The 12,925-nt window shown below is 52.0% G+C and overlaps 1 protein-coding gene across 2 annotated transcripts; it reads right to left on the bottom strand.

The window, feature by feature from the left end:
• Window positions 1-154: 154 nt before the first annotated feature.
• Window positions 155-12,211, bottom strand: MIS18BP1 (MIS18 binding protein 1). Of its 2 annotated transcripts, none has more exons than XM_031066164.1 (15): window positions 12,024-12,211; window positions 11,269-11,780; window positions 10,423-10,499; window positions 9,736-9,866; window positions 8,748-8,838; window positions 8,354-8,517; window positions 7,517-7,680; window positions 6,981-7,092; window positions 5,463-6,255; window positions 4,516-4,685; window positions 2,941-3,089; window positions 2,308-2,456; window positions 1,538-1,622; window positions 926-968; window positions 155-773 (listed from the first exon to the last, which is right to left on the bottom strand). In XM_031066164.1, exons 1-15 carry the CDS (start codon window positions 12,208-12,210, stop codon window positions 676-678), a joined length of 2,925 nt encoding a protein of 974 aa, XP_030922024.1. In that variant the 5' UTR covers window position 12,211; the 3' UTR covers window positions 155-675. The 2 variants fall into 2 exon arrangements, with proteins under 2 accessions (XP_030922024.1, XP_030922023.1); XM_031066163.1 differs by having other exon boundaries at window positions 5,463-6,306; window positions 6,987-7,092.
• Between the last annotated feature and the right edge of the window lie 714 nt (window positions 12,212-12,925).

Raw genomic sequence — 12,925 nt, 5'->3', positions numbered from 1 at the left:
GGGACAGTGGGAGGTGTCCCTGCCATGGCAGGGGTGGCACTGGGTGGGTTTAGGGTTCCTTCCCACCCAAAGCATTCCATGATTCCAAACCAAGAGGATGAAGCCTTGCAGGCACCATTCCAAGCTGGACAGCTCCTGGATTCTCGGAGTAATCTCTGAGTAAAAAAAGCTTCTCTTTATTTATTACATTAAGGAAATGTAAAAATTCAAGCTGTCCCTAGAGTAAATTAAAAAGCAATTTCAGTTCCTTCTGGACTACTGCTAAATTTATTATACAGCTATATCCCAGAAGATATTTTAGCTTAAAATGAATCAAAACTTGGCAGTGGTTGTATCTATGTACATTTCTCCTTCCCAGGAGAAGCAGGACACGGAGGGGAGGAACCTGGACAAGGAAATGCCACTTTGTACACATGGATAAGCCAAGCATTGGCAGCGGGGTGGCAATGGAGTTAAAACACATAAAACCACAGCAGGGCAGCTTATCCAAACTGAAATCATTCCAGCATTCCCTCCCAGAGGGGCAGCAGAACCCCCGTGCTCTGAACAGCAAGTGCTGAACAACACATCCACAGAGTCCATCAGATGGAAAGGCAGGAGGTGCTGAAGAAGACATCCACAAAGGCCATCAGATGGAAAAGTAGGAAGTACTGAACAAGTCATCCACAGAGTCCATCACATGGAAAAGTAGGAATCCTGCTCCTCACTGGAGCAGGACGAGTTTGGCATCTCAGCCGTGAAGAGCTTCCCCACCACTGGGGCCGGGGTCACTCCTGCAATAACAACAGGGATCAGCAGGGGATGTGCCAGTGGGAAATGGGGCAGAGAAGGTTCAGAGAGCAAAGGGCTGATGGGACACAGCTCATGGTGATGGAGAAGGACGGGAAGGAGCTGGAAATGAGGAGGAGGAGCCAGGAATACTCACTCTTGGTTCTGCAGGAAGCCGGTGTCTCGAGCACAGCTCCAGCCTGAAGGAGGGAGGGAAGGAAGGAAAGAGGCTCAGCCAGGCTGGCACCAGCTCAGGGTCCCCATTTCCCAGAATTCCACAACTGCTTTCCCTGAACCACAGGCACAAGCTACTCCCAGGATCACAGGGTTTTATGGAAAAGCCAAAGGAGCCGCAGAGCCTGGGAGAGTGGAAGAACTGACACCTAAATTCAGGGATACAAGGCTGACTTATGGTCACTATTAGGAGAGGGGCTGGGTGATCCCTGTGGGGCCCTTATGGGTACCTCAGGATATCCTATGGCTATTGCTCCTTTTCCCACTGTTCAGAGGAATTTAACAAGAACCTAAAGACCACAGAATTCCAAAGCAATTCCAAACCCCGACTAAAAGCCATGGAGTTAATCCTGACAATGAAGAGCTCCCCTCTCACAAAGGAACTTCTCTCCACAGCAGCAGATACCAAACCCAGGGCGGGTTTCCATTTTCCATCCAGAGCACAGAGGGGGCTGTGATCCTGGGATTGTGTCTCCTGCAGCCAAGCTGTGCCTGGCTCAGGTGGCAGTGGCAGAGCCAAGGAAAGCAGCATTACCGACTTCTTCTTGACCTTGTCCCAGGTGCCCCTGCCGCCCTGGGTGTTCTTCTGCATGCGGAACACGTGCCGGTCGTAGTCATTCCTGGACACAAGGGAGCAGGGCTCAGCAGGGCTGGAACCCTGCCCTGGAAGCCTCTGTGGGCAGCCAGGGAGCCCCACAGCTCCAGCTCCCACAGGGAACGAGCAGGGCTGGGTGCAGGGATCACACTGAGCCCCATCCCCTTCCCAGCTGCACATCCCAGTGCAGGGATCACACTGAGCCCCATCCCCTTCCCAGGGCTGCACATCCCAGTGCAGGATCACACCCAGCCCCATCCCCTCCCAGGGCTGCACATCCCAGTGCAGGATCACACTGAGCCTCATTCCCTTCCCAGCTGCACATCCCAGTGCAGGATCACACTGAGCCCCATCCCCTTCCCAGGCCCAGCCCATGTGACAAAGCCCCACTGGCTCCAGGTTCCCAGATGGTTCTGGTTATCTGAGCAGAGCCTGAAGCCCTGGGTAAACAGGGCAGGACTGAAGGCTCTGCTGAGGCTGAAGCCCAAGCCAGGGCCGTTCCCAGGGCTGGGAGCAGGAGCTGCCCACAGGGAGCTGAGCAGCTCCAGCAGCACACAGGGCTGCAGGGAACAGCCTTTCCCAGGCACAGCAAGGCTGCAGGAGTGGTGGAAGCGAGCTGCTGTCCCAGCTCCAAAGCCACCTTTCTCAGAGACAAAAAGGGATCTCGGGCAATGCCAAGGCTCACAGAGAGCTGGTGGAAGAGCTCCTACCTGTTGATGGGGACCAGCATTCCCGGGCTGATGTGCTCACACTGTGGGGTTTTCACAGGGGGAAAGAGGCCTGAGGAGGGGGTGAGCGGGAGCTCGGAGAGGGCGAAATCCTCGGTGTCCCCGTCCTGGCTCCCTCGCAGTGCTGGCAGCTGTAGAGCCACCTCAGAGCTGTCAGTCACCTGAGCCTGGAGTGCCTCTCTCCCCACTCAGCACTCCCTCCACTCCTCCCTGCCCTGGACCTGACTCCCCTGTCCCTGCTGAGGCACAGCCCCAGCCCCGTGCCCAGAACTGGACACGACCCTGCACCTCCACCTTGGTCCGAGTGCCCCTCCAGATCCTGCCCAGCACATGGCCGAGGGGTTTTGGGGCTGCCACACCCTCAAAAGTCATTTCTGGTTGCAATCCCAAGCTCCAAGCTGCCCAGGACTGCTCAGGACAATTGCTCAGGTGGTGCTGTCACCATGCAGAGGCTCCTCCCAGCTGTCAACTGCCACCAGCCAAGGGCTGCTACAGCACGTGGAGGAAAGAAGCCTCTTCCCACAGATCCCCAGGATTGTACTAGTGGAACTGGAGCAGCCCCCTGGCACACCCAGCAGGACAGCAGTCCCACAGGAGCTGTTGTCCCCAGTTTACCTGGACCCTCCTCTTCTGGAGAGGTGTTGCAGTGAAGACGTCGTCGTGGTTGTCCTTGGGCAGGTGCTCCAGGAACTCCCTCATCTGCTGCTTCCGTTTGAGGGTGCCCACCTTGGCAGTGATCACTGGCTCCTTCTTATCTGCAGGATCTGAACAGGAACTGTCTCAGACAGCAGCCACGGGGTTAGAATTCACTGCTACAGGCAGTGCCACAGCCCAGTCTGTCCTCTGGTGAAATCTCTTACAGCTTCTTTAGGATCCTTTTGAGTTCTCACACAGTTTCTGCTTTCCAAAGCAGTTTCCCCACTCCATCTCCAGGGGAGGGTCACTGCAGAGCCCCCCAGAGCCACTGCAGGGTCACACATTGGGTTCATTGTGACTGTGACAGAAGTGTGCTCACGTGTGCCTTGCAGAGAGCAAACCCACAGCAGTGTCCCCGTGTCAGGAGGCAGCAAGGCTCAAAGATCTGCTGCTCAGGGACACTTGCACTGAAGGCAGGCTCAGGAATGCTCAGCTCAGCTTGTATCCATGACAAACTTTAATCCAACCCAGCCCCAAATGAAGCTGCAGTGTGGGAATGGCAAACACCCAGAGAATGGGACCAGACTGCCCTTGGGCATCCAAGGACCCAAATCCCACCTGGACAGAGCTCTGCAAGGAGCTCATGACCTGCTGGGCCTCCAGGAGCCTCTCAGGATGTCAAGAGCTCTTTCCCCTGAGGGGTGAAGGCCAGGGAAAGTCTTCCCCTCATGCCAAAAACTGGAAAACTCAACAAGAAGAGAAAGGTTCTTTCCTTTCTCTTCTTGTCACCTCAGCCATTCATGACATCCTCCAACCTCCACACCAAAAGGTGACCTGGCTCACTGCCACACCCTGATGTGCCCTTCTGGGTTTATCCCATGGGAGCAGAATTGCTGAGGCTGGAAAAGCCCCCCCAGCCCATCCAGTCCAACCCTTCCTCAGCACTGCCCCATGTCCCCGAGTGCCACATGCACAGGGCTTTGAAATCCCCCCAGGGATGGGCACTGCAACCCTCCCTGGGCAGTGCCAAGGCCTGAGCCCCCTTTCCATGGGGAAATTCTCCTCGAAGCTCCCCTGAAGAGCCAAGGGCTGGGCATTGAAGGCCTCTCATTCCCTTTGCTGACCTGGGGAGGGCAGCCCATGGTGCCAAGGGCTGGCACAGGGCAGGCTGAGTGCCTGCATGGCCTGGTGGCTGCACCTGCAGCATCTGCCCTGCTGCCAAGGCTCTGAGGGCAAAGGAACCCTGGGACCAAGTGTGCTGACCCCCTGTGCCATGGTGCCGCAGTTGAGATGGACACAGCCTGGGGGACATGGAGAGGCCAGGGATGGACAGCAGGGCCACGCCAGGGTTTTCAGAAGGCTTCAGGAGCAGCAGAGCTGCTGGCCAGGGCTCCTCCAGTGCCCTCAGGAATTCTCCAGCCCCTTCCCAGCTCCCTCAGGAATTCTCCAGAGCCTTCCCAGCTCCGTTCCCTTCCCTGGCCACGCTCCAGCCCTCAGTGTGTGAATCAGAATCCTTTACCACCCACCGAACACGCAGACAGAAGATGCTGGTACCTTTCTTCTCAGGTTTTCCCGCTGTGGTTTTCCTGGGCTGCTGTTTGTTTGCTTTCCCCTGCTGCTCCTCCAGGTACTTCCCCTGGCACTCCTGGGCCGAGCGGGACCCCACGGCCATGGCCACCTCCTGCCAGAAGCCGCTCCTGTGCTTGGGGAACGCCGCGATGGCCCTGCGGGGACAGCAGGGACACAGTGTCACCCGTGGGGCACAGCCCTGGGAACCACCGGGGCCATGCACTGAGGCAAGCTGGCTCTGGCCTCTTGTTGTCCCCCCGGATCCCTGGCAGTGCCCAAGGCCAGGCTGGACACTGGGACACCCTGGGACAGTGGGAGGTGTCCCTGCCCATCCAGGGGTGGCACTGGGTGGGATTTAAGGTCCCTCCAACCCAAACCATTCTGTGATCCTGTGGTGTCTTTTATTCAGAATAGGTAAATTTATTTAAACACCTTCAACTGACAGATGTGTCACAAGATAAATTTCCTGTTCACTTGTGCAGGTCCCCTCAGACCTGAGCTACTGCTCATCTAAAAGAGCTAAACCCAAACTTGGCCATTTTAAACTCAGTATCTATTAAATATTGCGCAGTGGTTTAAGTAATTGGATGATGGATTAATTAAACACCCTTGCAGTTAACCTGCTCACAAAACCACATCATGTTTAACCTGTTACTGCAATCTGGGGAGGGAACCTGCTCCCTCTCCCCTGTGGCCTTCACTATATTATACTGATGGTTCATTTGTGAAGAAAATAGGGAATAACAATTCTAATTATTATTAGGAAATAATAGGAATAAAACCAGGAAATTGAATGGAAATATTTCTAATAAGGAATTAAAACACAAAGGAAACCTGGGAAATCATGAATCTGAAGCCCCCCAGTCCAGACCATTCAACCCCTCCTGATGACTGAGGGAAACTTTTCCTCTGAACACAGAATGAGCCCTTACTTGTGAAGCTTCTGTAACTCCTTCTCAGACCAACCATCACCTGCCCTTGGAAAAAGTTCCAGAGATTTCTGCCCCCTCGTGTCTCTGGGTTTTGCTGCTGCAGGCCTGGCACAGTTGGAGCCTCCATGGTTTGTTTTTCTCCAGGGTGCTCTGGCATTGCTGTCCTCGCTGTGCATTTCCTCGGGCTCGGTGTCAGAACGGAGCCCGGCCCTGGCAGGGTTGGCTGTGCCCCGTGCCCTCCTGGCCCGAGCAGGCACAAGGGAAGCACTGGACTCAGAGGATGTCCTCCCTTCAGAAGGGGGCTCAGACTCCTCACTGGACTCGGGCCCACTCAGCCTCACCAGCACATTCCGGGAGGGCTTTGCTGTCCTTTGGCCACAGGACTTGTTTGCATCATCCCAGGAACCTCTGGAGCCAGAGCAAGGTTTCCGGTTTTGAGACTCTGGTTTTAATATAGATTTCTTCTTCCTCCTGATCAGCAGTGGGGTGTCCTCACTGGACTGCTCCTCCTCTTCCTCTGAGGGCTGCTGGGTGAGGAGAATCCTCTCCTTTGCTGGGAGGCGCTGCTTGGCTGACCTGAGGGAGTTCCTGTAGCCCTGCTCGTACATGCTCAGCTCTGCAGTGCCTGCTGCTCTCCCTGCTGCCCCCGGGGCTCTGCTGCTGTGTTTGTTCAGCACCTTGGGCTTTGAGGAAGCCCCCCTGGCAGGGAGCTGGGATGATTTGGTTTTTGTGCCCCTGATTCCAGGATCATTCTCCTCGTCATCCGACAGGACCTGCCTGCCCTTCCTGCTGCGGGCAGACCTGGGCTCCCCTCTGGAAGTGGCTCCTCTCTGGCTGCTTTTCCCTGCAAGAGAGGGGAGGGAGCCAGAGCCCGTCAGGGGTGCACGCTGGGTCCTGCTGTGCTGGCAGCACAGGCATCTGCACCCCCTCCAGAGCTTTACCTGCCAAACTACAAACTCAGAGCTGCTCTCAAGGGCTCTCCGAAACTCTACTGACTGAGCAGGCACATCCCCAAAGCTCTGCTCTGCTCCAGAGAGCTTTTCTGCAGGAAACATTGCAGCTGCTTAAGAGAGAAACTTCTGCTTTATATTGCACATTCTTCTCAGGCTTCTATCACCACCCAGATTCTACTAAAACCAAAGTTTTATTAAAAACTCTGTTAATAGATTTTTTTTGCTAACATTTCATTTTTTCCATCCACGTTAAAAAGCAAAGCCAGGCCTCCAGGTCACTGGATTGGTGAACTCCAAAAAGTCCAAATCCCTTCATTTCAATTTCCAGAATGAAATCCCTGTGTTCCCATTATGTACTTAACAAAGTGATTTACAAACATAGTTCTTGTTTGGAGCTGTGAAACTCCACATGAATGCTACTCTGCTGATTCGCCAGAGAAAAAGCAGTTGATCATTAAAATATTTGAATAATTTCTTTGCATTAACAGACCCAACCCTACTTCTCCAGCACCCACTCACAATCCACTGATTCCATCAATAACTTGAAAATAGAAAAAAAAATAGTTTTTACCTTTACTTTGGCTTTTTGGCATTTCCTCTGTTGTCTTCATGTCTTCCTTTGGTTTATTCTTGGAGATGAACCTGGTCTTTCTTTTGGGTTTTTCACTACTAGGCATCTTCAAAATAAAACAATTGACTCTAAAATTAATTTAATCTCCTTTTCTCCAGGCTGAGCCCCTTTCCCAGCTCTGTTCCCTTCCCTGGAAATGCTCCAAACCCTCAGAGTTTCTTGCAGTGAAAGGCCCAGAACGGACCCCAGGATTTGAGGTGGGACCTCACCAAATTCCTGTCTGATACAATCATCTTTCAAAACACCCCCAATTTTTTCCCCAGAAAGAATTCCCCATTATATCAGATTTAGAGACCACAACTACCTGATAATATGGACATAAGACTATTTTTTTGGTGTGTTTTCTAATATTTGGATCGTGTTTCCAAGATTTCCTTTCTCTTCAGGTGCCTCTAAGAGCTGCCCCTGCTCTGTCCCCCACCTGGCCAAGTTTAATAATTCTATGTAAGTCACATTTAAGAGGATCTTACCAGGTTCAGATGATCCACCCATCCATTTTGTATGGTGACATTCAGCTCCTGATCCACAAACTCCCTCTGCCCACACCAGAAGCTCAGGGGGGGTTTGACGAGGCGCCCGCTGCGGGTGTAGACCATGCTGGAGTCATTCCTGGAGGTGCGACTTGGTGTAATGACTGCAAGGGGAAAAAAAGCCCACAGAAAGAAGAGTTTTGTCCCAAATATTGCATGGAAAATTCAGTTTAGCAGATTTCATAAGCAGAGGAACAATGTTGTGTTTAAACTGGACTACAAGGGAAATGTAAAATGTACCCAAAGTTGTTCTTTCCAAAGCATTGTGATAGAAATAACAGGACTGAAGCAAGAAGCTTCACAAATTATAAACTTTACTGTGGTCAACTTTTTACTTTTACTTTGTTTAGAAGGTTATAAATACTGTGAAAGTTGTTTGAGGAGGGAGAACAATAAAGAAAAGTTGTCACATGGAACAGCTGCTCACTGAGACAAAGGAGAGTGAAAAATAAATAGGAGTGATGAGAGAAGAGCATAAAAGCTTTTGCAGTGCTAGCAAGAAAACCTGACTCCAGGAATAACAGCACAGCAGGGTTTGGGAAAGGCCCATTGGACAAAGACCCCAGAGAAAGTTAAAAGTTAAGTCTGAGTTAAACCCCAGAGCTGTCAGTGCCTGTGGCAAGGCAGGGACTGCACTCAAAGGCTGAGCCAAACCAGGCGGCGCTTACAGCTCTACAGCCATTTCCTGAAACACAACCAGCACAAGGAACCTTTCCACAGCTCACTCCAGCCACCCCCAAGTGTCTTTTCCAAAGGAAAGGATTGTTAAATACTCACAGATGTTCTCATGGTTCTCTGGTGATACCTCATAGGTGGAGTTCCTCAGTGCAGGTTTCTTGGCTTTGCTCACTGAGCCTCCTGCAGGTTCCAACGCATCAGTTCCCTCTGTGGAGTCATTCTCCTCGTTTTCCTCCCCACCACTCTCTAGAACTCGTTCTTTCCTGATGGTTTGGAGTTTGAGACAAGAAATAACAGCCACTGAGGAAGCTGTTCTTTAACAAACAGCAAAGACCTGAAGCCCTGGTGGGCAGGAGCCTGGTGGGCCAGCACAGCAGAGTAGCCTCATGCCCACATCTAAAACATTTCACACTCCTCTGGTGTAATACCCTCAAAAAAAGTGTCAATGAACACTTAGAACACTACAGTGATAGAGAATCCCCAAAGAATTTACCTCCTTCTTTCCTCAAGAAACTCCTCCACGTACTCCTTCCACCTTCTGGAGAAGCCGAATGTGAATTTCTTGATGAAGCGGTAGGGGAACCCTGGGGGGAGCACAGGGGACATGAACAGCAGCTCAGCAGGGCTGGCATCCCTCAGGGGACACCAGGACCCCCAGAGCCTGTTAAACCCAAACAGCAGAGGAACTGACCCACACAGTCCCACCCAGGACATTCCAGTCAGTCACTCTTGGCTCTAGGAAACCTCTGCAGCACTAGAGCTGCTCTGCTCACAAGCCTTATGCTGCTACTTTTCCTTCTCAGAATATTAAAATAGAAATAAATATAAGTTCTTAGCAGAGAAAGTAATAAAATCTCCAAGTCAGAGAGCAGCCAGAGCAAGGATTTATCAGCAGGGACCCCAGTGCTGCAAGTGAGAAGGAAACACTGAAGTCACAGACACTTCTTTGGGCCTGAAAGAGCCAACAGTGAGGGTGTGTTGGGTAAAAAATGGTGCAACACACCTGGGGCACACCTGTGTTAGGGGAAGCAATGCTGAGGGAATGGCTGGGGCTGAAGTGGGGTGGGGTCAGGCTGCAGGTCAGGAAAGGCTCCTCCCCAGAGGGTGCTGGCACTGCCCAGCTCCCCAGGGAATTAATGGGCACAGCCTGAGGCTGCCAGAGCTCCAGGGGGGTTGGGCAGTGCTCTCTGGGCAGGGACAGGGGGTTGGGATGATGATCCTGGGGTCCCTTCCAGCTCAGGATATTCCATGACTCCAACTATTTATTCCACCCGTGCCACAGGGTATCTTTGTGTCACAGAGCTGCCTGTGAGCACTGACAAGCAGCTCCTTCCCAGCCAATGAGCACACAGAGCAAGCAGAAGAGAACAAATCCTGTGTTTGCACCTGCATGAAAATCCCATTTCCTTACAAACACCACACGCTCCAAACCAAGCTGAAAGAGTTTGTAATTTGTAAGGCATTCAGAATCAGCTGCTCACCTTCCTTCCTCATGGCAGCTGAGTCAATCCTGCCCTGCAGCAGGTACACAGCTCCCGAGGAGGTCTGCACCTGGTTGTGAGTGACGCGCTCCGTGACGGCGCTGCTGTGCCACAGCAGCTGCCTCATGTCCCTGCCAAAAGGCACAAGAGAGATCACTGCCAGAAGGGATTCCAGTCTGGAATGCTGGCACTCCACAGAGGGGTGGGGATCCCTGCTTTCTGAGGGATTCAGGTGCTGCCAGGATGTGCTCTGGGCTCAGGTTTCCTCTCTTAGCCTGGAACTGACACAGCTCTGACACTGGGGCAGGGGACGAACTGAACGTGTCACTGCTGCAGGTGTCACTCATGGGACAGCAGCCCAGCTTGGATGGGGCTTGGAGCAGCCTGGGACAGTGGGACGTGTCCCTGCCCTCGGCAGGGGTGGGGCTGGATGGGCTTTAGGGTTCCTCCCAACCCAAACTGCCCAGAGCAATTTGGTATTTCATTTATTTCTCTGAACCTTTCTGATTATCTCAGCACAGGACTCTGAAATGAGCTCCCCAGTAGTTCCCTGGAGGCTGGCTCTCCCTCTCTTGCCCACACAAAGGAATTGCCTCCTTCTTGATAAAGCAGCCTAAGCTCTGCACCATTACCTCGTGTTTGGTGTCCATGGTTGACTTTACGTTTAAATAAAAAACTGGTTCTTACTTCCTTTTCCCTTCCACACAGATTGCTGTGTTTCCAGCCAGCACTTTAATCCTCCAGCTGCTCAGGCAGATGTTTTTCTTTTCCAGAAAAAAAAAAAAGAACATAAATAATTTAGAAGTATTCAGATCCAATAACAAAAATAACTTTTTCAACATCTCCTAAGCTACAAATCTGGAATATTAGAGGATATCTGATCCTCAGCTGAATCCTGAAGGTGACTTGGTTTAGTTCAGGAAAAACATCAAACACTCTTGGCCATGGTGAGGGAGAACAGAACAAGTCCCTGTAATCCCAGATTTCCCCAGGGAACAAGGGAAGCCTTGGGCAGGAGTGCTTGTGCCAGGCTCCCAGGGAACCCCAAGGACTTTCCCAGGATTTCCTCAGAAAGGGAGGGATGCTGCAGGCTGCACACTGCTCTCCTAGGAAAAGATTGTGCTCCAGTTAAATTGAACAGGAGTCTGGATGTTCCATAGGAAAGCCAAGCCCTTCCCCTCTCCATCAGCAGGGCATGTTCCTGGGTGGATTCATGCCCTGCTGGGAAAGGTCTCTCCTCCCTGGCTCTGAGCAGGCAGCCAGGAGCTGGCAGGGCCCATGATCACACCATGGCTTGTACACACTAAACCAAAAGTGCTTCTTTTACACAAAAACCCCAAACCCTGAACATCTGTCATCTTGGAGTATGGAAAACAAGGAACCCTTTGCACGGGAAAATATACTGGTAAAATCTAAAGGAATAACAGTTTATCCTCCTCTCAGTGTCCCTGGCTTTTGACAAGAAAAAGAATAACTTCGAGCTATCAGCCCAGAAGAATTGCTCATTTGCCCTAAAGGATTATTTTCTCCCACCTCTTTGTGTGCTTTGCCAGCAGGTTGATCAGCAGGAGCTCTATCCAAAGGGACCTTGGGGTCTTCTGCCCGTTTCTGCTTCCTTGGAATATGGATTGGAGAGGAGAGCAAGATGCTGCAGAAGGGCTGGGAGGGGTTTGCAGGATTAGTCTCTGGTGCCTTTTCCACTGCTGGAGCAGCTGGTTTTTTGCTGGGCTGCAGCCCTCTCCTGTCTTCATCAAACTCCATACATTTTGCTTCTGCATTTCTCCACCTTCCTTTTACCTGATCCCCATTTTCCCAAGGGTTGGAATTCACTTGCAAAGGAGAAGCTGCTGTTCTTTGAGACATTTCTCCATCAGCATCTACCTCGACAGATTCCACCAGGAAAACATCCACATCATCCTTATCAGAGTCCAGCTCCCCTGCAGGCTCATTCCCTGCCTGCTCAGCACGAGCAGCCTGGACTGGAGGATTCTCTGCACTTCTGGAAGGAGGAACATTCTGCTTGCTTTGGGTTGAAGGTGGCGTAGCTGCTCATTTAAAGGGAAAAAAGAGGAATAACAAAGGAATTAGGGCTATTTAATCATGGGAACAGGCTGCCCGAGGGGTAGGGGAGACCCATGCCAGGACGGATTTAAATCCCTGTGGATGTGGCACTTGGGGACAGGGGACAGTGCTGGGGGAACTCGATGGCCTCAGAGTGTTTCCCAGGCTCAGTAATGCCCAGGTTCTCTGACTGGAGGGATTTGTGCTCCCCAGAGCAGCCCCAGTACCTTGGTGCTGCTGCTGCCACTTGACCCGCAGGAAGAACTTCTGGGGGGTTTCCAGCAGGGCAGGCTCTGCTGGGGGCACTTCCAGGGGCTCCATCTTGGGAGCCTGAAGCAAAACTGGCTCTGGAAAACAACCAGACAAACAAACCCCAAACTCCTCTTTTGATTTGGGGAAGAAAAACATTTTCATGGGGGGTGGGGGGGGGAAATATGACTTTTTAATATGCTTTTTATTAAAAAAAAAAACAACACAGAATCCCAGAAAGGTTTGGATGGGAAGGGACCTTAAATCCCATCCCATTCCATTCCAGCCCTGCCATGGCAGGGACACCTCCCACTGTCCCAGGGTGTCCCAGTGTCCAGCCTGGCCTTGGGCACTGCCAGGGATCCAGGGGCAGCCACAGCTGCTCTGGCATTTCTGTGCCAGGGCCTCACGTCCCTCATTGTAACAAAGGGTCACATCCAGCTTGGTGCCAGCTGCAAACCTGCTGAGGCTGCACTGCATCTCACCACGGCATGGATAAAAATATTAAAATAAAAGGCAGCAGGGAGAGCCCAGGAGATGCCCCAGTGGGATTTCAAACCCCAAGCAAGGTTCCACGAACCTTTCCCTTCCCTGCACAGACTGTAAGGAATAGTTACAGCAATTTGATTTTTTAATAGCAAGGTGGTTTTGAAGGTGTTGCACGGGTCAAGCCCACTCATGAACACAGCAGAGGGAACAGTTAGTGCCAGAGTGAGGCAGAGGAGGAGGAAACCAAAAGGCAGGGAATCCTCTGTGATACAGAGCAGGGAAGAGACATCAGCACTGCTACAAACACATTTCAGCACTAAAAAACCCCTCACCATCCAACTTTTTTTAATCCCAGCATCTGGGGTGCAACCAGTGCTGGTGCCAGTGGTTT

Source organism: Geospiza fortis, unplaced genomic scaffold (assembly GCF_000277835.1).
Source record: "Geospiza fortis unplaced genomic scaffold, GeoFor_1.0 scaffold23, whole genome shotgun sequence".
NCBI lineage: Eukaryota > Metazoa > Chordata > Aves > Passeriformes > Thraupidae > Geospiza > Geospiza fortis.
Note: the sequence above shows the minus strand (reverse complement) of the source record. Positions and strands in the feature narration are given on the sequence as shown.

What these genes read in the sequence shown, in the direction of transcription:
- MIS18BP1 (XM_031066163.1), bottom strand. Translation starts at nt 12,210, where the DNA reads ATGAAAATGTTTTTCTTCCCCAAATCAAAAGAGGAGTTTGGGGTTTGT. An exon ending in GGGTGGATCATCTGAACCTG is followed by an intron (nt 7,093 to 7,516) that starts GTAAGATCCTCT and finishes TTTATTTTGAAG; the next exon opens with ATGCCTAGTAGTGAAAAACC. An exon ending in GGCTTCCTGCAGAACCAAGA is followed by an intron (nt 774 to 925) that starts GTGAGTATTCCT and finishes TTGTTATTGCAG; the next exon opens with GAGTGACCCCGGCCCCAGTG.